Below are 23,108 nucleotides of genomic sequence, written 5' to 3' on the forward strand. Positions count from 1 at the left end.
CCAAGACGTTTTAACTATACGTCTAAGATGGGAAAGGGGTTAATTAAACCTGAAAGTCTACACTTAAACTGTATCTCAGTTTAATTTAAATAAAACATAGTTGCACACAAAGCCCAAATCATGAAGATTGTCACTTTCCAAATATTTCTGTTTATCTGATCAAGTTCTCAAAAATCTACATATATACTGTAAATTGCATTTTTTTTTATCTTCCAGTCATAAAACTACTAGGCATTAGCAGTGTAAGTACCCAGCATGCGGTTTATTAATGGGAAAATGACTATAAAATTAAATTACTTTTAATAAAAAAGAAAAATTAAACAGCGATTCAAGTAATTCAGTGTACTCATATTTTGTTATGAATTTGCCTTTAATTGAATACAAAATACAGATATATTGGCTTTTACATGTATATTTATATCTTTGGTTAAAAGAAGAAAATTTTTCTGGCATTTGAAGACCCATCACATGGACCTACAATATAAAATGAAAAACATAACAGTTAGTTACAGTATATACTAGTGTATAAGCCAACCCGTGTATAAGTCGACCCCCCTAATTTTGTCACAAAAAACTGGGAAAACTTATTGACTCGCGTATAAGCCTAGGGTGGAAAATGCCGAAGCTACTGGTAAATTTCAAAAATAAAATGGGCCCCATATAATGCTCCATAAAGTTCATGATGGGTTACATAAGATGTTCCATACAAAAATATGCCTAATAATGCTGCACAGTGAATAATGATGGCCCTATAACATGTTCCATAATAACATATGCCCCATATAATGCTGCACAGTGATTGGTGGCCCCTTATAATGCTGCACAGTGATTAGTGGCCCCTTGTAATGCTGCACAGTGATTAGTGGCCCCTTACAATGCTGCACGGTGATTATTGGCCCCTTACAATGCTGTTGCCGCTGCCACAATTGAAAAAACAAAACTATATACTCACCTTGTCGCTGCTGCTGCTCCTCAGTGTTGCAGTCTCTGCAGTGACTGTTCAGGCAGAGGGCGCCTGCTAACTACGTCATGGCACCCTCTGACCTGAACGTCACAGCCAGAGGAAGCAAGACAGCAGAGCGATGCGCAGCAGTGGAACGGGGGGGGGACAGGTGAATACGGCTCCCCCCGTTATACTCACCTATCCTGGCATGGCTCTGCAGCCCCCCTCATGCTTGTTCCATCTTCACGGCACTGTTCTTCCTGCTTTCTGGGGTCACGTGGTGCCGCTCATTACATATGCGCATATTCATGAGGGTAATGAGCGGGACCACGTGACCGCTGAAAGCAGGAAGAACAGCGCTGAGAAGATGGAATAAGCAAGGGGGGGGGGGGGGGCTGCAGAAACATGCCAGGATAGGCGAGTATTGACACCCCCCCCCCGCTCCCCCTCCCCGGCCGACCCCAGATATATGACTCACGTATAAGCCGAGAGGGGGACTTTCAGCCCAAAAAAATGGGCTGAAGATCTCGGCTTATAAGCGAGTATACACGGTATATTCAATATTTTCACTTCCAATAGATTCAAAAGGGTTGTCTGGTTCAAATCGATAAGTTTGCAGACTTATGAATCTCCCAGCGCATGCACCATGTGTTGCGGGGATTCGCCAGTTTCTTATCTGGTACTGGAGGTTATGTATGCGTTATACATACTCCCCTTCTAGTGGGTTTGACCTCGATCCATAAACTTGTATTGAGCAAGGGTTTGCCAGGTCTAGTAATGTGGCTGTCCAGTGGATGTGGCCTCTCTCTATACAAATGTATTGAAGAGAGACCGCACCCACTGGCCAGGAGTATGTGTAGAGCATGCATACTCTCCGGTCCAGAGTCAGAAACCAGCGAATCCCTGCAGCACACAGTGCATGCACTGGGGGGGATTCACACAGAGTGACTGCAGACATTGATTTGGACCAGACTACTCCTTTAAGAACTAATTTATCACGCACCTATATTTTCTGCTAGACACCAGTTTTCTAAGGTCCCTTTTAAACAAACATTTTTCATCACTATTGAGTCTGTATTTTTATATACAGTGAGTCATATAATCTCAGACAGACTCGATGTGGAGATCAGGAGTCTGTGGGGACCATATCCCTTCTAGGTCGCCTTGTTCTTTACACTGAAGATAGTTCTTAATGACACGGTCTGATGGTTTGGGGCTGTTGTGCTCCTGCAGAATAAATTTGGATCCAATCAGATGCCTCCCTGATGGTATTGCATGATGTACAATGTACCTGTATTTCTCAGCATTGAGGACACAAAGACTGATGACAACAGGCAGAGTGGTCTGCCAAGGAAACTTTGTGCAGTACATGAAAGACACATTATTAGTGATGAGTGAACGTGCTCAAATAAGAGCCTATCCGAGCATCCTTGTGTGCCAACAGTGTCTTCAGCGTGCTCGAATAATATGTTCGAGTCCACGCGGCTGCATATCTTCTGGCTGTTCGACAGCCACAACACATGCAAGGATTGCCTGTTTGTAGTACAAGCTGCAAATTTTAAAACACAAAACAAGCCACATATTGCTAAGATGGCAAAAAAAAAAAAAAAAAAAAAAAAAAAAAAAAAAAATAATATATATATATATATATATATATATATATATATATATATATATATATATATAGTGTTATCCGAGCATGCTCAGGCAATGAGTTCAAGTCCCCGTGGCTGCATGTTTCGCAGCTGTTACGACATGCAGCAGCCGGGACTCAAACATATTACTCGCGCAAGATACCCTTAACACCCGAGCAGGCTCGGATAACATTATATCTGAGCATGCTTGCTCATCACTATTAAGGAATAGAAGAAAAAGAGGAAAAAGTGAAAAATGGCCAGGTCTTCAAGAAGTTAGACATACTTGAGCCAAGTGATCCAATCTCATAAGTACAGGAGCTGTTCTGGTGACAACCAGAGGTTTCAATGCTTCCTAATTCTAGTTTATTATGCACAAATATGAGAAAATTCATGAAACAAACCTTTAATTTTGTTCACTGCTCTTTAGATCTTGGATTTCTTCTCCTGTTTGTATATGGTGGATCATCTAAAAGTAAAGATGTAATGTTAGTATAGAGACAAATTAAAAAAAAAAAAAAAGTTTAAAAATTCAGCACATTAATTGCAACTGTCCAACAAAATAACTACTCTAGGAAATAATGTTTGGTTAACACAGTTTACTAGAAAAAAAATGCAAGTTCCAGGCTCAGTCTGCATAGACTGGTCAGTAAAAAGTTCAGAAGTTAGAGACCTAGAACAAGTATGGCTTGTAGAATTGTACATTGTTCTCTTTTTTTCTTTTAAACATCTTTTTATTAAATTTTGTGCATATAGACAACACTATAAAAAAATCATAGAAAAACAAAAAATGTAGCACTTATAAAGATGGTGTGCAGAGGCAAAAGAGAGGGAAGGTAGAGAGAAAAAACAAAGAGAAGCAAAACTTACAGTAATTATGTTGCCTACAGTCAAAACTACACCTCAAAAACTAGTCTTCACCGCTTCCAGTCAGCTGCAGCCAGCACTGAAATCCACAAGTCTCAAGGAACAAGAAAAGAATTGTACATTTTTCTAACAAGTATAAGCAAGAATATCTTTATATACAAGGTCAAAACTGGTTGATGGACATGTCTGCAGATTCTAGATAGGTCTGGAAGGTTTTTGTCTCAGGTTTGGGAAAACATGACAGTCATAACATACAATGAAGCACCTGCCAAAATGTAGAAAGCAAATGCCATTAGCGTATTAACTAAGGGCACATTTACACTGGCCAATAATAGGGAAGGAGTGTCATGACTCCGGACGGGGTTTTCGCTCCCGTCCTGCTCAGGTAGGGGTTAACCTTGTTTAGCTTTCCTTTAGTTTTGGGAGGGCTATTTAGGTCTGCTTCTGGCCTCGTTCTGTGTCAGTAATACTTCTGCTTACCCGGGTTATCATTCTGATATCGTTGTGCCTCTGAATGTTTGTGTTTTCCAGTGTATGACCCGGCTAGAACTCTGTTTCTGCTTCTGTCTCTTGATTCGGTACTGCTCTGTACTCTTTGGGTCAGATCCTCAGCTCAGTCCCTGACCACTCTCTGTCTTGCCCTTTGGACACACACTCCTGCCTGGCTACCGACCTTGGCTTGTACCCACCATCCTTCTGTCTCATCCCTGGCTACTACTAGTCTTCCTGGCTTCTGACCTCGGCTTGCCTGACTACGTATCCGGCGTTCAGTCAGCTGTCGGCTCCCGTCCGTTCACGGAGCTCGGCTTCACCCCGTTGCCTCCCCGGCCATCACGTGATCTGCCAGGTCCTGCTCCGTTGTACCTCGCGCACTGCGGTGTCCGTGCATCCCCTGGCTGTTCTGTATCTCACGTGCAGCGACTCCTAGAAAGACACAGTGTGTGTCTTTACATTATCATTGAGCTTTATAAATTTAACGCTTTGGGGAGCACTTTTTTTTTGTAATATGGTTAATACAGTTCGGAATGCTTCTCTCGGCCATAAGGATAGCGGTGTGACTAATGTCTCCCTTTCTTCTCCTGAACCCTCCATTAAACTCCCGGATATTTTTTCTGGGGAAAAAAAGATACGTTTTGGGTAATTAAAGAGGAGTGGAAATTGTTGTTTTCCCTGCGACCTCGATCTTTGGGCGACGAGGGTCAAAGGGTTGGGATCATCATATCTCTGCTGAGGGAGGGTCCACAGGCGTGGGTTTTTCCTCTTTCTCCTACTGCTGAGAGAAGGTCTGTGGATCGGTTCTTCGATGCCCTAGGGCAGATCTATGATGAACCAGATGGTGTGATATTGGCTGAGGACACGATTATGAGTCTTTCCCAGGGGAAGCACTCGATCGAAAAGTATTGTTCTGAATTTAGGCGTTGGGCCGAAGAGGTATCCGGGGACGACTCAGCCCTCAGGGGTTGTTCCACAGAGGATTGTCCGAACATCTAAAAAGGATGCTCTGGCCCTGCACTCGCCACCTGACTCTCTGGAGGAGGCCATGACACAATCCATCCATATGGACCACAGACTTCGACAGAGGGGAGTGGTGCAACGGGAAGCCCCTCTGTTTCCAATTAAAAAGGAAGTTTCTTCGTCTGTTGAACCCATGGAGATTGGAGCAGTTTCCGTAAATGAGAAGGAGAGAAGACGTCATAAGGAGAAAAAGCTCTGCTTCTACTGTGGGGACCTGGGACATTGGAGCAAGTACTGCCCATCCTGCCCTCTGTCTTCAAAAGATGTTGGGAAACGCCTAGGTCTGGGTAACTATCGAGGTGGTTACCCAGACCCTCAGGTACATTTTTCATCAGCTTGTAAATTATTGCTTCAGGTGGAACTGCGTGTGAATAACTGTCTATTTCCTGCTACGGCTTTTGTAGACTGCAGGATATCTGTGAACCTCATTGACTCATTGGAAGATAGGGACAGTTAGGTTAAATGCTCCCATGAAAGTGGTAGCTATCGACTCTGTGCTCATCAAGGGTGGGATCACCTGTTTGAGGTATTCCTCCTCAAGGTGGGTTCTGTACACCTGGAGCACTTGGCCTGTTTGGTTATGGACAATTTACCTGCAGAGTTGGTTCTGGGGTTCCCCTGGTTGCAATGTCACAACTAGAGTTGAGCGAAACGGGTCGGTCATATTCAAAAGTCGCCGACTTTCGCTGAAGTCGGATTTCATGAAACGAAACCCGACCATAGCGTGAGGTCGGCCACGAGGTCGGTGACCAGAGCGCCAAAGTCGCGTTTCAATAGATGCTTCCAGCGCCCTTTTTCAGCCAATGATGGAGGACGCACACTGTGGGCAACGCGATGACATAGGCATCGGTCACCACCATCTTTGAGAAGGGCATGCAAGTGATTGGCTGGCTTTGTGTGGCGTCACAAGGGCAATAAAAGGGCGTGCACGCCGACCGCCATCTTACTTCTGCCGATATTAGCATTAGGGAAAGGTTGCAGCTGCTGATCCTGAATAAGGGAGAGCGTTAGGCAGGGAAGAAGAACCAAAAAACTGCTTCTGCTGTTAGCGATTTCCACTTACAACACAACACTTTGTGTGCAGTGACAGGGGAGGCTTTATTTTTGTGCATCAGCTCTGCTGGTTATTAGGCTGCCTTATAAGGCTCCCTGATCGCTGCATTGCTGTTTGCACACTGCTGTGCAAACTGCTTTTTAAAAGCAAAAACACTTTTCTTCCTCTTTTCTGCACAGTTCCAGCTATGCGTCCATACTTGGACTGAGTGCATCATTGTCAGCGTCCTCAAATCTCTAGTGAGATCCAAAATCTCACCAATCCTATAGACACCCTCCACCTTGTCATACAATATCCAATTTCAGCCTGTTACATTGAGGTGTAATCTCTCCTGTGCCAGAGAATAGTTCAGCGTCCTCAAATCTCTAGTGAGATTCAAATTCTCACCAATAGTAGATACACCTTCTACCTTGTTTTACAGTACCATATAGCTGGTGGTATTTTTGGTACATTTTCACAAAAATGAGCAAGTATGGTGGAAGACGCCATGGAAGTGGGCGGGGGTTGCCAGCTGGTCCCGACGGTGGTGGTGTTGCATCTGTTGGTAGTGGCAAAAGCACAATAGCACCTAAGGCAGGAGGTGTTGAGCCTGCGTCATCGTCTAGCTCCACAGGGCCTCAAAGGCTCTCTTTTCTGGGAGTAGGTAAACCACTTTTAAAGCCAGAGCTTCAGAAAAGTTTTGGCTTACATTGCTGACACAGCCTCGAGCTCTCTCGCCTCCTCTTCTGAAGTTTCAAAAAATAAAAGCACTGAGTCGTCATTGGAGGCTCCTGGTCAGGAACAACACCTTTCCTTGTGTCCTGCACCCCTACCAAAAGTGAAGGATGTGTCAGGCCACACTACCGATTACTCCATGGAGCTCTTTTCACACACCAATGCCTGGGTTAGCAAGTCAAATCGTGAATTCCCCAGTCCAAGATGAATCTGACATGGAGTGCACTGATGCACAGCCACTTCTAGATTTTTCTGCTGGTAAATTCACTCAGTGCACTACATTGTCCTCGCAGTGTACTGAGGCAGAATCAGACCCTGATGAGACTCAGGTGCCCCTTCCTGCATACTATACCACCTTACACGGTGACACAGAGGAAGGTGCACATGAAATTGAAGAGGAGGTGATGGATGACCCAGATTGGCATCCATTGGGGGAAGAGGGTGCCGCTGCCAATAGCTTAGAAGAGGAGTAGGAGGATCCGCAGCAGGCCACGACATTGCAACAGCTGTTATCTGGCAGGACCATAGCAGTCCAAAAACGTGTTACAAAAAACAAAAGATTTGCAGGACAGCTTGGCCAGACGGTCAAATTAGCACAGTGTGCCAGGTCTCAAAATGTCTTCCATAGTAGGAAGAGTGCAGTGTGACACTTTTTTGAACAAAATCCTAATGATCAGGCAAAAATTATCTGTAAGAAGTGCGCAAAGACCTTTAGCCGAGGGAAAAATCTGAGAAATTTGAATACCAGTTGCATGCTTAGACATTTAACCACCATGCACTTGCAAGCGTGGACGGACTACCAAACCTCACGTACCACATGTGCACCTGCTCCGAATGAAGGTAGTCAGCAACACTACATCGCTTCCCTCACTGTAAGCCCACCGGTTAGCACACCACCAGCAGCAAATGTCGAGGTGTCGTCGCAAGGGCAAAGCAGTCATGGAATCTCAATCTTATTGCTACGAAAGACTGAATCTAGGCCATCAGCAACACCATCACCAACCCTCTCTCAGTCCGCCATGTCCACCGCTAGTTCCACCATATGCAGCTCTCAAGTCCAGCTCACCCTACCAGAGACTCTCAGTAGGACAAGAAAGTACTCATCCTCTCATCCGCGTACACTGGCTTTGAACGCCCACATTGCTCAACTAATCTCGTTAGAGATGATGCCCTACCAGTTGGTTGAAAGCAAAGCTTTCCACGAGCTCATGGCCTACACAGTACCACGCTATGACCTACCCAGTCGGCACTTTTCGAGAAAAGCCATCCCAGCCCTCCACGTGCATGTGAAAGACCGCATTGTCCATGCACTCAAGCAATCAGTGAGTGGAAAGGTGCACCTCACAACAGATGCATGGTCCAGTAGGCATGGCCAGGGCTGTTACGTGTCCATCACTGCGCACTGGGTTAATGTGGTGGATGCAGGGTCCACAGGGGACAGCGGCGGTGGGACAGTGCTGCCTAGCCCACGGTATAGGAAACAGTTGGCTGTAGGCGTTCGACCCTCCTCCTCCTCCAGAAGCGAAAGCTCATCCACAGAGCACAGTCGCACGAGCACTCCATCCGCAGCTGCCAGTGTTGCACACAAGGTGTCCCACTATCGAACAGCTAGTGGTAAGCGTCAGCAAGCTGTGCTGAAGATGATGTGTTTGGGAGACAACAGACACACCGCGGAGGTACTGGCCGACTACTTGCAGCAACAAACTGAATCATGGCTGGGCAGTCTACATCTTGAGGCAGGCAAGGTAGTTAGTGATAATGGCCGGAATTTTGTGGCAGCTATAGCCCTTTCAAAACTCCGACACATACCTTCTCTGGCTCACACCTTGAACCTGGTGGTGCAGTGCTTCCTCAATAATTATCCGGAGTTAACAGGCCTGCTCCAGAAGGTGCGAAGACTGTGCTCGCACATCCGCCGGTCGCCCGTACACTCCAGTTGTATGCAGAAGCTGCAGCGATTGCTCCACATTTCCAAGCACCGTCTAATTATCAACGTTGCAACAAGGTGGAACTCCACCCTGCACATGGTTGAGAGGCTGTGCGAACAGAGGCAGGCTGTAATTCATGTGTGCGAGGATACACGGGCAGGCAGTTTGAGGGCAGACATGGAGTTGTCTGGTGTGCAGTGGTCGAAGCTAAAAGACCTCTGTAAAGTCCTTCAGTGTTTTGAGGAATGCACACGGCTGGTAAGCGCAGACGATGCCATCATAAGCATGAGCATCCCACTTATGCGTCTGCTCATGCAAACTTTGACGCACATTAAGGAGCAGGCGTCTGCAGCCAAGGAGGAAGAGGAGGAGGGAAGCCTTGATGACATTCAGCCATTGTCTGCTCAGGGAAGTCTCGTGGACAAGGTGGAGGAAGAAGAGGAAGAGGATGAGGAGGATGATGATGGGGATGATTATTTTGGGGAGGAGGATGCTTCTCATGGGGCAAGAAAAAATTTTGGCGTGGCAAGGTCAGGTACAGGGTTTGTGCGTGACTGGAGGGATGTGGATTTGCCAGAAAGTGCTCCTCCACCCAGCACTCGCAGTGCATCATTGACACCTGGAACATTGGCCCACATGTCTGATTATGCCTTGCAGATCCTAAAAAGGGACCCCCGCATTGCCAAAATGATGAACGATGACGACTACTGGTTGGCCAGCATCCTTGATCCACGCTATAAAGGCAAATTCCAAAACATCATGCCACAGGAGAACCTAGAGCTAATATTGGCTAACAAACAAGCAACTCTGGTAAACCGCTTGTTTGAGGCATTCCCAGCACACAGCGGCGGTGATGTTTTTCCAACAAGCCATAGGTGGCAACATGAAAGAGGTGTTCGTGGTGCATGCAACCGAAGTGGCGTTGGACACAGGGATTTCATGACCATGTTGTGGACTGATTTTTCAAGTACCGCTCACACGACTGGTAATACTGCATCGATTGAAAGTGACAGGAGACAGCAGTTGTCAACTATGGTAACAAATTACTTCTCCCATATCGATGTTCTCCCTCACCGGTCATTCCCCTTTGACTATTGGGCCTGTAAACTGGACACCTGGCCTGAATTGGCACAATATGCCTTACAGGAGCTCGCTTGCAATGCAGCTAGTGTGTTATCTGAACGAGTCTTCAGTGCTGCTGGATCAATCCTGACAGAAAAAAGGACCTGTCTGTCGACCCAAAATGTTGATGATCTAACCTTCATTAACGTGAACCATGCACGGGTTTCAAAGGATTTTGTCCCACCCTCCCCCTGCTGACACGTAGGTTGCCAGAAAAATGGCTTGCTTTTGTCCTCCTCTAATGCGGACTTCTCCAATTACTCCATTTGCAGCTGCTGAATGTCCAACATCAACATATGCCTATTTTTTCACCTCCCTAACTAGGCTGCCTCCACCCACAGGGCCGGGGTCACCACCCGGCGCACTCACCCATGCGAGTGCCATTGCCCTGGACAGGTGGGTGGGCACACTGTTTGGCAACAGCACTGGCACAAGGTCCCTCATAGTAGAATCAAGTGTCTCTGATGGCGGGTGTGCACCCCCACCATCAGACACACCGGCGTACTATGAGGGGCCCTGTGCCAGTGCCGTCGCCAATGAGTGGGGCCCCCTACTTGCTCAGGATCACAGCACTTGCAAAGTTGAAATACTTACCTCTCCCTGCTCCACCGCCGTGACATCTGCCGCGTTTCCTGACAGTGACATTCTGGTCAGAGAGCGCGATGACATCACGTCTGTACGCCCTCTGCCTAAACAGTCCAAGTGCAGTAAGATGGAAGATGGGGACGACGAGGAGTCCAGACTAGTACAGGGATTCCCTAGCGAGACTTAATTGTTTTCAATGTTGGGACAGCTATTTTTGGGGAGCACTATACTCTGGAGAATGATATACGAGGCCCACCATACACCGGAGCATTCCAAAAGGTGGACATCAGACACTGGAGCAGCATTTACAGGGCCCATTATGCACTAGAGCATTAGAAATGGGGCCCATTATATTTGGAGCATTATTTGGGCCCATAACACAGTGGAGCTTCATCCATGGGGACCAACATACTGTAGCATTATGTGGAGCTCATCATATACTGTTTCAAACATTATATGGGACCAATGATTCTGTATGGAGTAATATACTGTCCGTTTTTGGAGCTATTGGAGAATTTAAAATGGATATCAGTCATGAGATGTAAGAAGAAGTGAAGTATTTTTCATTGTACTATACCGCTATTTCTCTGCCGTATCAGAGGATCATGAATTGTGGCATGTGTTAAAGGAGCCCATTGACACTCTTTGGCCCTGGGCCCACGAAAATCTGGAGCCAGCCCTACCCCCCCCACAGCTTTAGCCAAATAACCCCCAGTTTTCAATGCCTAACTATTATTATAAAGTAAATTAAGGTTGACAAGCTTAAGTAATAAGAATTGATGTTTTTGGCATTAAAATGGGCACTGTAGGTGCGTTTCCTGTCCTCTACTCATTGCCGACTTTTCTTTCCCATTGACTTGCATTGGGTTTCGTGTTTCAGTCTGCCTTCGACTTTTCACGATAATCTGCCGATTTCGTTTGACCTGACTTTTGAGAAAGTCTGGTTTCATGAAACCCAACTCGACCCGAAAAAAAGGCAAAGTCGCTCATCTCTAGTCACAACCCTGACATTAATTGAGAAGCTCAGAAGATTGTAAAATGGGTTCCGAACTGTGTTAACAAATGTCTGAAATCTGTAACTGTCATCTGTCGGTCTGGAGGATATTCCGGAGTACCTGGACTTCGAAGACATGTTCTCCGAAAGCGAGGCTGAGGCTCTGCCACCCCACCACCCCTTTGATTGCGCCATTGACCTGATTCCAGGTGCTAATTGCCCAAGGCCCGTTTGTTCAATCCCTTGGGTCCTGTGTGGGTTGCCATGAAGGAGTATATGTCAGAGTCTCTGTAAAGGGCACATTTGCCCTCCTATTTCTCCTGTGACAGCCGGGTTCTTTTTTGAAAAAAGAAAAAAAAAACCCGGTGGTCTTCACCATTGCCTCGACTTTCGGGATGATCACTGTTTGAAACGCATACCCGCTTCCTCTGATTCCTGATTTGTGTAACCAACTGTCTGGGGCCAAATGGTTTTCTAAACTGGATTTACGGGGGGCCTATAATTTGATACGAGTGCGTGAAGAGGACGAGTGGAAGACAGCGTTCCTCACGTCTGAGGGATTATTTGAAAATCTTGTTATGCCCTTTGGTTTAACCAATGCCCCAGCAGTCTTTCAAAATTTTATCAATATTGTGTTCTCTGACTTTATTGGACGTTTTGTGGTAATATATCTGGATGATATCCTCATTTATTCGTCTGATAAGAAAACTTATCTTGATCATCTGCGTTTGGTTCTCCTGAGGCTCAAGGAGAATCAACTCTTTGCCAAGTTGAAAAAGTGCTCGTTATTTGTTCAGAAACGGTCATATTTTTGGGGTTCATTGTTTCAGAGGAGGGGTTTCGCATGGATCCCAAGAAGGTTCAGGCCATCATTGACTGGGATCAGCCCCGTGATTTTAAGGGTTTGCAGCGCTTCTTGGGATTCGCTATTATCGAATGGGTCACAGGTGGTCAAACCCCTCACTGATCTGAGACGTAACGGGAAGGATTTTAGAAATTGGTCTAATGCAGCCATAGCATCATTTCTGTCATTAAAAAAAAAAAAAAGTTTCATGTCAGCTCTGGTTCTGGTCCAACCAGATACATCCAAGCCTTTTATTGTGGAAGTGGATGCTTCTGAGGTGGGGGTGGGGGCAGTGTTGTCACAGGGCCCACCACTTTGACCAATTTGAGACCCCATGCCTTCTTTTCCAGGAAGTTCTCCCCGGCCGAGAAAAACTATGATGTAGACAAATCGAGAGTTTCTTGCGGTTAAGTTAGCTTTTGAGGAATGGAGGCATTTTTTAGAGGGTGCTACTCATCCTATTACTGTGGTGACTGACCACAAGAACCAGGCTTACATTGAATCGGCCAAAAAGTTGACTCCTAAGCATGCAAGGTGGTTGTTTTTTTTTCTCGTTTCCAGTTCTCGATTAAGTTTCGTCCAGGATCTAAGAATATTAAGGCTGATGCTCTGTCTGGGAGTTTAGTTCCAGTGTCTCCTCCTGAGCCTCCATCGTCCATTCTTCAACCAGGGGTGGTGGCGGCTGCAGATGTTACATCTGAGTTGGAACGGGAGATTATAGAGGCTCAGTCTCAAGCACCCAGCTCTAAGCCTGATTGTAAATGGTTTATTCCGGTGCAATTGCGTCTCAGGCTTCTTCGAGTTTCATGAGTTTGCTTTGAGTGGACATCCTGGGATCTCGGCTATCCAGGGGCCAATGTGAGGGTTTTTTGGTGGCCTTTGCTTGCTTCTGATGTTGATAAATTTGTGTCTGCTTGTAGGGTTTGTGCACGTGCTAAGGGCTCTCATAACCAGCCGGCCGGGGAATTTTTGCCTTAGCCAATTCCTGATAGACCATGGACCCACCTGTCCATGGATTTTATCACCAATCTTACTCCATCCAGGGTCAATACTGTGGTATGGGTTTTGGTGGACAGGTTTTCTAAGCAAGCTCATTTTGTACCTTTGACTGCCTTGCCCTCTGCGGAAACTTTGCCCAGGTTGTTTGTGCAGTATGTGGTCCGTTTGCATGGTGTGCCGTTGAATGTGTTGTCTGACCATGGTGTGCAGTTAATTTCGAAGTTCTGGAGGGCGTTTTGTAAAAGGTTGGGTATTACCTTATCCTTCGCTTCTGCATACCATCCAGAGACCAATGGTCAGATGGAGCGAACCAAATCAATCCTTGGACAAATTCTGCATTGTTTGTCCATTTCTAGACAGGATGATTGGTGTGATGCATTGCCGTTGGCTGAGTTTGCGCTTAACAACTTTGAGTCAGTCCACTGGTGTGTCCCTTTCCTGGTTAACTATGGTTTCAGTCCGCATTTCGTGGAATTCTCACATTTGGATTCCAGGTTTCCTGGAGTCGATGGGGTGGTATGGCATTTGAAAGAATTGTGGAAGGTGATCCAAAGGAATATCGAGAGAGCCCAGAGGAAGTATAAGTTTTTTGCAGATAAGAGACAGATTGTGGGACTTACGAGGTTGGGGAGAAGGTGTGGTTGTCTACTCGGAACATTAAACTTAAGGTTCCATCAGTGAAACTGGGGTCTAAATTTATTGGCCCATATGAAATTACTGAGGTCATTCATCCTGTGGCATTTAGGTTTGCGGCTTCCACCTTCCTTCAAAATCCTCAATGATTTCCATAAGGCTCTTCTGAAACCATTGGGGGCGATGGAGGAGGAGCCTTCGACTTCTGTTGAACCGGTCTTTGTGGATGGTCACATGGAGTACGAGTTGGGGCGCATTGTGGATTCCCGTTAGGTTCGCTGTACCTTGCAGTATTTGGTACATTGGAAAGGGTATGATCTGGTGGATCGCTCATGATTTCCAGCTCATTCCATCGATGCTGATCGGTTGGTCCGGTCGTTTCATGCCAGGCATCCTGGGAAAACTGGGGGCCCGGTGGACCCCGTTGAGAGGGGGGTACCATCATGACTCTGGGTGGGGTTTTCACTCCCGTCCTGGTCAGGTAGGGGTTAACTTTGTTTAGTCTCCCTTTGGTTGTGGGAAAGCTATTTAGGTCTGCTTCTGGCCTGGTTCTGTATCAGTGATACTTCGGCTTACCCAGTTTGAGTTGCTGACGCAGGCTATCGTTCTGATATTGTTGCGCCTCTGAATATTTGTGTTTTCCAGTGTATGACCCAGCTAGAACTCTGTTTCTGCTTCTGTCTCTTGATTCGGTACTGCTCTGTACTCTTTGGTTCTGACCCTCGGCTCTGTCCCTGACCACTCTCTGTCTTGTTCTTTGGACCTGCACTCCAGCCTGGCTACCGACCTCGGCTCGTTCCCCACCATCCTTGTGTCTCGTCCCTGGCTCTGACCTCGGCTTGCCTGGCTACGTATCTGGCGTTCACTGAGCTGTCGGCTCATGTCCGTTCACGGAGCTTGGCTTCGCCCCCTGGTGCCTCCCCAGCCGTCACGTTTTCTGCCAAGTCCTGCTCCATTGTACCTCGCGCACTGTGGTGTCCATGCATCCCCTGGCTGTCCTGTTTCTCACCTGCAGCGACTCCTAGAAAGACAGTGTGTGTGTGAGTGTGTCTTTACAAGGAGTATTCCTAAGAACGCTCATTTCCCAATTATCAGATGGTGAAACACACAGTCAACTGCTTGCTTGTCAGATCAACATGTAAGCTTGATTAACAGCTATTTTTTACCGGCAGCACTTCGTCCTGTATAAACAGTACGTGCTGCCGAGAAGAATGATATGCAATGCGAGCAGAAGTTTCATGTTAACAGTTTTATGCACATGGAGATGTAGTTGGCCTCTTTAAACCAACTATTTAATAACTGCTGATTGTCGTGCACTTCTTAAAGGCTGCCATCAGCCAGTGTAGACGCACTTAAAGAATAGAAACAGATGTAAACACATTTTGATAACACTGAAATATTGTTTGAAAGTAGTAACTAAAAACATCACCTTCCATTTCAGAATCACTGTCTTCCACATAAGGCAAGTTTATCAGAGTCTGACGTTTGTCCCTTAGGACGACAAGCTGCAGCTTCCCTCTTGATTTTTCTATCAATGCCTGGGCCTCACTCAAAGACATGTTCTCTGTTAAAATACCATTTATCTAAAAATAAACAGGATGTCGTGAGAAATAATGACCTTTATAAAGAAACACAGTAAACTCTCCTCCACCATATCGAAGAAAGAAGATTGGAAAATAAAAAATGGAAAGTTTATGTATAAATATTGCAAAACATTTATTTATTATATGATCAATGAAACATACAGACGCAAAGCCTGATGCTGTTGTCCTGCGAGATTTCAGTTTACGTAGTGCTAAATTGAAATCTCCATCCATGTAATACAGCAGACAGTGTTGTAAAAGGATCGGGACAATATAGTAACATTTGGGGCTCAAGTGGTTTAGATTTTGTATAGGACCCCTAGTGATTATAAAGTCTTCCTCTAAAACACTGCAGATCAGGGGTGCACCATTAACAGTGCAGGTATTCAGAATTTCCATAGCATTGCACTAGGTGTTGGAATCACCTGTGTAGATCATTAAACTATCACCTGTGCAATACTAAAGGAAATCCTGAATACATGCCCTGTTGGTGGTCCTTGAGGACTGTTGTGCACCCCTGCAGTAGATGGTGTGGCCAACAGCCGTGAAGAGGTACTGCTTCCCTCCAGCTAATGCAGCAGTAATCTCTGCAGAGAGGCAGTGGAAGGGTTAAGTCTCTTGACTAATAAACATTGCGCATACGTGCCCTACGATACTTTTGGCCTTGTTCACATGATATGACTGCATCCCTGGCTAGATTGCCTCCCTGTTTGGACCAATCGGCGGATTCTACATACCAGTAATTGATTGACGCACTAATTATTTTATATATATTCTTTGTGACTAGACTCGAAGACATACTTCCCCTGACGAAGCTGCTTTCAGTAGCGATACGAGTGGGGCTTTCCCCACACCCCTGTTCCATGTGGACACTGCTCATTTTGGCTTGCCACATGAGATCTCCAGGGCCGGTCATGTAGCCATACTCAGGGATATTTCTACTTATTTCTACCTCCACTTTGTCATTTTCAATTTGCATCTGTTTTTTTGGCTGCACTTTTTTACATCATGTTACTTGCAGTCTATATCCGGTGATCCCACATGCAGCATTTGCACAGATGACCTTCTAGCCATTACAGCCTCAGAGTGTATAATGGACTAATTTCTTCTACTATCTATCCAGCAGGTCTCTGCAGCCTTTAGTATTTGTATATTGATTTATTCTGGCACTTTTGCGAGTGGTAATTTTTGATGTCCTTGAAAATTATATTTGGCATATTTCTGAATATATATATATATCTATATGTCATACTTATCCAGTAATGTAGTTTTGATTAGTAAATGACTGATATGGTCTTGGCTCAGGGGGTGTGATACATTGTTCAATATACACTAATGTCTCAGGTTTCTAATAAAATTATTTGTACATATTTCACATCTATATTGCATCAGGTGTGCATACCTTTATTTGTCTGGTCTGTTTTCTCCTTGAATTTTGACTAATAAACACATAAATGGTAAGTGGGGTCAGAAGAAAGTGTACACTATGACCAGTACACATTACTACTAGCAGGGAGGATTCACCGCTTGTCCTACGGAAACAAACTCTGCAACTATCTTCTGCATGAGAATGAGGTCTTCGAAACCCAAATCACATGCATTACCTGGTGACAGGTCCTCTTTATGCTGCACCTGTTGATATTCCTTGTAGAATGTGCACTAAATCTTCTCTACCTGTATGTGAACATTACCTTACTGCCGGTGTTTAGTTATAATAGAGTTTTCTCACTGTCACTGCGTGGATAAATATTCTTTACATGTTGTATTATATGTGTGTGTTTGGCCAGGCCTGCGCACTGCAGTACTTTGCTCTGCCATCAACTGGGCAGATAAGTACGCCAGCTCTGGAGCGCGATGCCAGGGAGCAATGAAGCAAGCAGGAGGGTGGCACTGCAAGAAGATGGGAGGCGCTGGACCAAGACCTGCAACACCCCTCAGACCGGACTGCACCTCAGGTGACTATAATAAAACCTAATTTTCTTCTCTTGCAGGTTGGATCGGGGGCTTATCTACAGCATTATAGAATGCTGTAGATAAGCCCTGAAAGGCGGTGGCCGTAACTCGTATCGGCCAAACCTGATGACAGGTTCCCTTTAAGGGAAAAAGAAATCCAAACCTACAGGGCCCTGTGTGAAAAAGTAATTGTCCTCACCCTCCATAAAACCAATAACTGTGGTTTATCACATCTTTGGGAAGCTGAGCTCAAAGTCCATAGCCACACCTGTTCTCAATCAAGAAGTCACTTAAATAGGGCTTGCCTGACAAAGTGAAGTAGACCTAAAGATCTCTCAATACCATCTAGGAGGTACAATAATAATAATACCTACACACAATTTCATACCATTGGGCCATTGATTAAAATTAACTTAACAACTAAAATGTTGTTGCACCCCACATTTTACATTTTTCACAAAGGGTAATAATTGAAAGTTTGATAAGTAGCAATACTGCAGATTTTACTCAAATAGATTGAAGGCATTTGGAGAGACAGCTGGGTAAATTGTTAAGTAGGCTCCCCTCACTGGAGTAATGCCAAACATATGGAGCAACCACTGGATTTTTATTCCCTTTCTATTAAGATTTTTGTGATGCAAAAGAACAAAAAAACTAGCAATTTAGGAATTGGTTTACGTCGTTCAATGAGCTATAAAAATAATATGACCGCTTTATTTTTCGGATCAGTATGGTAACCGTGATACCAGTTTTGCATAGGGGTTTTTAAGCATTACTACTTGCAAACACTAAAAAAAAAACTGCTAGTGCATGGTCATATTCTGACAGCTATAACTTATTTTTCTACTGACAGAGCTGAGTAGTGACTTGTTTTTTTGCGGTTATTCTTTATATGGCAGTGTCTAATATGCCCCCATGAAATTCGTATATAAAAATTCTTATATGATGCAAACAGGCCATGTAACCGCTCTACATGCAATTCCTGACTACAATGACAGTGGAGTGGAGTTATGCTTCTGTCGTGGTTCTGATATTTGATTGGTCGGACACACAAAACCAAATCATATGACAGTCCGCAGGGGCTTGCTCTGTTATTGGGTTGACGATCACCAACATGAAGAAGTGATGTCTGGCAGAGGGATAAGGCATTTCAATGTTGAGAGTGGTGCTATTTGCTGGTCAGAACTGATTGCAGACAGATGCCTCCACAGGTGAGGAGTAAAGGTGGCTGGTCATCAGGGCCAGTAGCCATCTTTACCTAATCAGTGTCATTGGACACTAAAGCCCCCGTTACACACTGCGATATCGCTAGCAATATCGCTGTAAAGTCACCGGTTTTGTGACGTAGCAGCAATATTGCTAACGATATCGCTGCATGTGATACTTACGTCCGACCGGCTCCCCCGCTGGTTATCGCTGATCGCACGAGAAGCTGCTGGACCATTCCTCGTCGGCCACTTCCTGCTGGGCTTCCTGTGGCGCCAACGAGCGACGCGTGGAGCCGGGCGGGAGGACGCAGGATCGCCCCGTCTGACAGGTAAGTAGCGACCCCCGACCCCTGCGATGTCGCTGGTGAGATCTGCCTGTGTGGCAGCTCACTAGCAACCACCTAGCGATGCACCAGCGATCCTGACCGGGTCATATCGCTGGTTGGGATCGCTGGTGCATCGCTAGGTGTAACGGTACCCTAACCATTTACCCGAAAGACATAAAAGTACGCCCTTTTGCAGAAGCACCTTCCTGAATATCACATCTTACTGTATATTGGGAAGGAGCTAATTAATCCTAAGACACCTAACAATCCTGATATATTTGAATGTATTTTATTTTTTTACCCTAAACCACACCTCCCCCAGTACTGGTTCAGAAAAAGCAGCAGTTTGTGTGACATACAGAGCAGTGTGCAGGTTGACCTGACAGTTTTCACATGATTGAGCAAGTTAGTTCTGCTTTCGGCAAGCAGACTTTGTAAATGATTAACAATGGAGGACATTGGAAAGCGCTTCTGAGAAAAACAAGAGAAATGAAGGAAAAACAAAATAAAAGGGGGATGCACAACTAATTGTGGATTTTATTTTTAATTAAACCATGCAATCTTTTTTGTCTCAAATTGCATATATCTGAATATTTCGAGCTTAAAAAAATAATCTCAGTTTCATCATTGGGTCCGGAGATATGAAATGGTTGTCCAGAATTTTAACCCCTTAGCGACAGAGCCAGTTTGCAGCTTAATGACCAGGCCAATTTTTACAATTCTGACCACTGTCCCTTTATGAGGTTATAACTCTGGAACGCTTTAATGGATCCCGCTGATTCTAAGACTGTTTTTTCGTGACATATTGTACTTCATGTTAGTGGTAAAATTTCTTCGATAAGTCTTGTGTTTATTTATGAAAAAAACGGAAATATGGCGAAAATTTTGAAAATTTTGCAATTTTAAAATTTTTTAATTTTTATGCCCTCAAATCAGAGAGATGTGTCACACAAATTTCTTAATAAATAACATTTCCCACATGTCTACTTTACATCAGCACAATTTTGGAAGCAAATTTTTTTTTTGTTAGGAAGTTATAAGGGTTAAAAGTTGACCAGCGATTTCTCATTTTTACAACAAAATTTACAAAACCATTTTTTTTAGGGACCACATCATATTTAAAGTCATTTTGAGGGGTGTACATGACAGAAAATACCCAAAAGTGGCACCATTCTAAACACTAGACCCCTCAAGGTGCTCAAAACCACATTCAAGAAGTTTATTAACCCTTTAAGTGCTTCACAGGAACTAAAGCAATGTGGAAGGAAAAAATTAACATTTAACTTTTTTTTGCAAAAAATTTACTTCAGAACCAATTTTTTTTATTTTCACAAGTGTTAAAAGAGAAAATCAACCACAAAATTTGTTGTACAATTTCTCCTGAATACGCTGATACCCTATATGTGGGGGTAAACCACTTTTTCAGCACACGGCAGAGCTCGCAAAGGATGGAGCGCCGTTTGACTTTTTCAACGCAGAATTGGCTGGAATTGAGATCGGATGCCATGTTGCGTTCGGAGAGCCCTTAACCCCTTCACGACCAATGACGCCACGTCATGAAACCTGGTTCAAATCTGACCAGTGACGCCTATGTGGCGTCATGACTTCAAAGCCCCCCTGCGGGTCGGGTGACCGGGGTCACTGAAAGGTCACCCGACCCGCAGATACAGGGGGCTTTGTAATTCACCACAGGGGGCGTGGCTTCGCCCCCACGTGGCTACGATCGCTCTGATTGGCTGTTTCACTTTTAACAGCCAATCAGAGCGATAGTAATATTTCATCAATGAAAATTGATGAAATATTACAATCCAGCCATGTCCGACGCTGCTGTAGCATCGGACATGGCTGGAGACACCGATTCCACCCCCCCCCACCGGCGATCGCCCCCCCGCAACTGAATGACAGCGGCGATCTGCCGCCGCTGTCATCATCTGCCCCCCTCCCCTTCCCTCTGCTCCCTGCCAGCCTCCGATCCCCCCTCACCCCCCCCCGGTACCTCCTGAGTCCCCCCGTCCCTCCCGGTGTCCCTCGGGTCCGGATGATGGACGCCGCCATCTTTGAAAATGGCGGGCGCATGCGCAGTGCGCCCGCCCGAATCTGCCGGCTGCAGATTCCATTCTTTCATTTTGATCACTCTCACAGTGATCAAAATGAAAGAAAAAGTAAATAAACCCCCCGATTATCACCCCCATAGGTAGGCAGAACTAATAAAATAAAGAAAATATTTTTATTTTTCCGTTAGTGTTAAAAAGAGGGTTAGGGTTAAAAAGAGGGTGAGGGTTAAAAAGAGGGTGAGGGTTAAAAAGAGGGTGAGGGTTAAAAAGAGGGTGAGGGTTAAAAAGAGGGTGAGGGTTGGGCTTGGAAAGAGGGTTAGGCTTGGAAAGAGGGTTAGGCTTGGAAAGAGGGTTAGGCTTGGAAAGAGGGTTAGGCTTGGAAAGAGGGTTAGGCTTGGAAAGAGGGTTAGGCTTGGAAAGAGGGTTAGGCTTGGAAAGAGGGTTAGGCTTGGAAAGAGGGTTAGGCTTGGAAAGAGGGTTAGGCTTGGAAAGAGGGTTAGGCTTGGAAAGAGGGTTAGGCTTGGAAAGAGGGTTAGGCTTGGAAAGAGGGTTAGGCTTGGAAAGAGGGTTAGGCTTGGAATTAGGGTTAGGCTTGGAATTAGGGTTAGGCTTGGAATTAGGGTTAGGCTTGGAATTAGGGTTAGGCTTGGAATTAGGGTTAGGCTTGGAATTAGGGTTAGGCTTGGAATTAGGGTTAGGCTTGGAATTAGGGTTAGGCTTGGAATTAGGGTTAGGCTTGGAATTAGGGTTAGGCTTGGAATTAGGGTTAGGCTTGGAATTAGGGTTAGGCTTGGAATTAGGGTTAGGCTTGGAATTAGGGTTAGGCTTGGAATTAGGGTTAGGCTTGGAATTAGGGTTAGGCTTGGAATTAGGGTTAGGCTTGGAATTAGGGTTAGGCTTGGAATTAGGGTTAGGCTTGGAATTAGGGTTAGGCTTGGAATTAGGGTTAGGCTTGGAATTAGGGTTAGGCTTGGAATTAGGGTTAGGCTTGGAATTAGGGTTAGGCTTGGAATTAGGGTTAGGCTTGGAATTAGGGTTAGGCTTGGAATTAGGGTTAGGGTTATGGTTAGGGTTGGGATTAGGGTTCGGGGTCTGTTGGGGTTATGGTTAGGGTTGGAATTAGGGTTAGGGATGTGTTGGGGTTAGGGCTGTGGTTAGGGGTGTGTTGGGGTTAGGGCTGGAGTTAGAATTGAGGGGTTTCCACTGTTTAGGCACATCAGGGAGTCACCAAACGCGACATGGTGCAACCATTGATTCTAGCCAATTTTGCATTCAAAAAGTTAAACGGTGCTTCCTCCCTTCCAAGCCCCGACGTGTGCCCAAACAGTGGTTTACCCCAACATATGGGGTATCAGCGTACTCAGGAAAAATTGCACAACAACTTTGGGGGTCTAATTTCTCCTGGTACCCTTGGGAAAATAAAAAATTGGGGGCTAAAAAAAAATATTTTTGTGGAAAAATTTTTTTTTTTTTAATTTTCACGTCTCTGCGTTATAAACTTCTGTGAAGCACTTGGGGGTCCAAAGTGCTCACCAGGCATCTAGATAAGTTACTTGGGAGGTCTAGTTTCCAAAATGGGGTCACTTGTGGGGGTTTTCTATTGTTTAGGCACATCAGGGGCTCTGCAAACGTAATGACGACCGCAGACCATTCCATCAAAGTCTGCATTTCAAAACGCCACTACTTCCATTCCGAGCCCTTACGTGTGCCCAAACAATAGTTCCCCCCCATATATGGGGCACCAGCGTACTCAGGACAAACTGTACAACAACTTTTGGGGTCCAATTTATCCTGCTACCCTTGTGAAAAAAAATATTGCTGGCTAAAAATCATTTTTTTTGAGGAAAAAAAATATTTTTTATTTTCACGTCTCTACATTATAAACTTCTGTGAAGCACTTGGGGGTTCAAGGTGCTCACCACACATCTAGATAAGTTCCTTAGGGGGTCTAGTTTCCAAAATGGGGTCACTTGTGGGGGGGTTCCACAGTTTAGGTACATCGGGGGTTCTGCAAATGTAACATGATGCCCGCAGACCATTCCATCAAAGTCAGCATTTCATAATGTCACTACTTCCCTTCCGAGCCGCGACGTGTACCCAAACAGTGGTCATCCCCCACATATGGGGTATCAGCGTACTCAGGACAAACTGG

The 23,108-nt window shown here is 45.2% G+C and overlaps 1 protein-coding gene across 8 annotated transcripts in view; it reads right to left on the reverse strand.

Moving 5' to 3' along the window:
• Positions 1-351: 351 nt before the first annotated feature.
• LOC141086293 (tight junction protein 2-like) overlaps positions 352-23,108 on the reverse strand; it is an 80,403-nt gene continuing 57,646 nt past the window's right edge. For 3 of the 8 annotated variants that reach the window (XR_012231570.1, XR_012231572.1, XR_012231571.1), the window contains 4 exons: positions 15,262-15,415; positions 14,666-14,853; positions 2,982-3,046; positions 352-474 (listed from right to left, as the gene is read on the reverse strand). Coding sequence is in view for 4 of the 8 variants with exons in the window: in XM_073572242.1 (XP_073428343.1) it covers positions 2,994-3,046; positions 14,794-14,853; positions 15,262-15,415 (267 nt within the window). In the remaining 4 variants the exon portion in view is untranslated. Of the gene's footprint in view, positions 475-1,688; positions 2,171-2,981; positions 3,047-3,447; positions 3,539-14,665; positions 14,854-15,261; positions 15,416-23,108 lie in introns of those variants that run through there. The other 5 variants (XR_012231573.1, XM_073572242.1, XM_073572243.1 and 2 more) reach the window with 5 other exon arrangements.

The sequence above is a fragment of the Dendrobates tinctorius genome, unplaced genomic scaffold, assembly GCF_039654945.1.
Source record: "Dendrobates tinctorius isolate UK_male_01 unplaced genomic scaffold, ASM3965494v1 ptg000031l, whole genome shotgun sequence".
Taxonomy (NCBI): domain Eukaryota; kingdom Metazoa; phylum Chordata; class Amphibia; order Anura; family Dendrobatidae; genus Dendrobates; species Dendrobates tinctorius.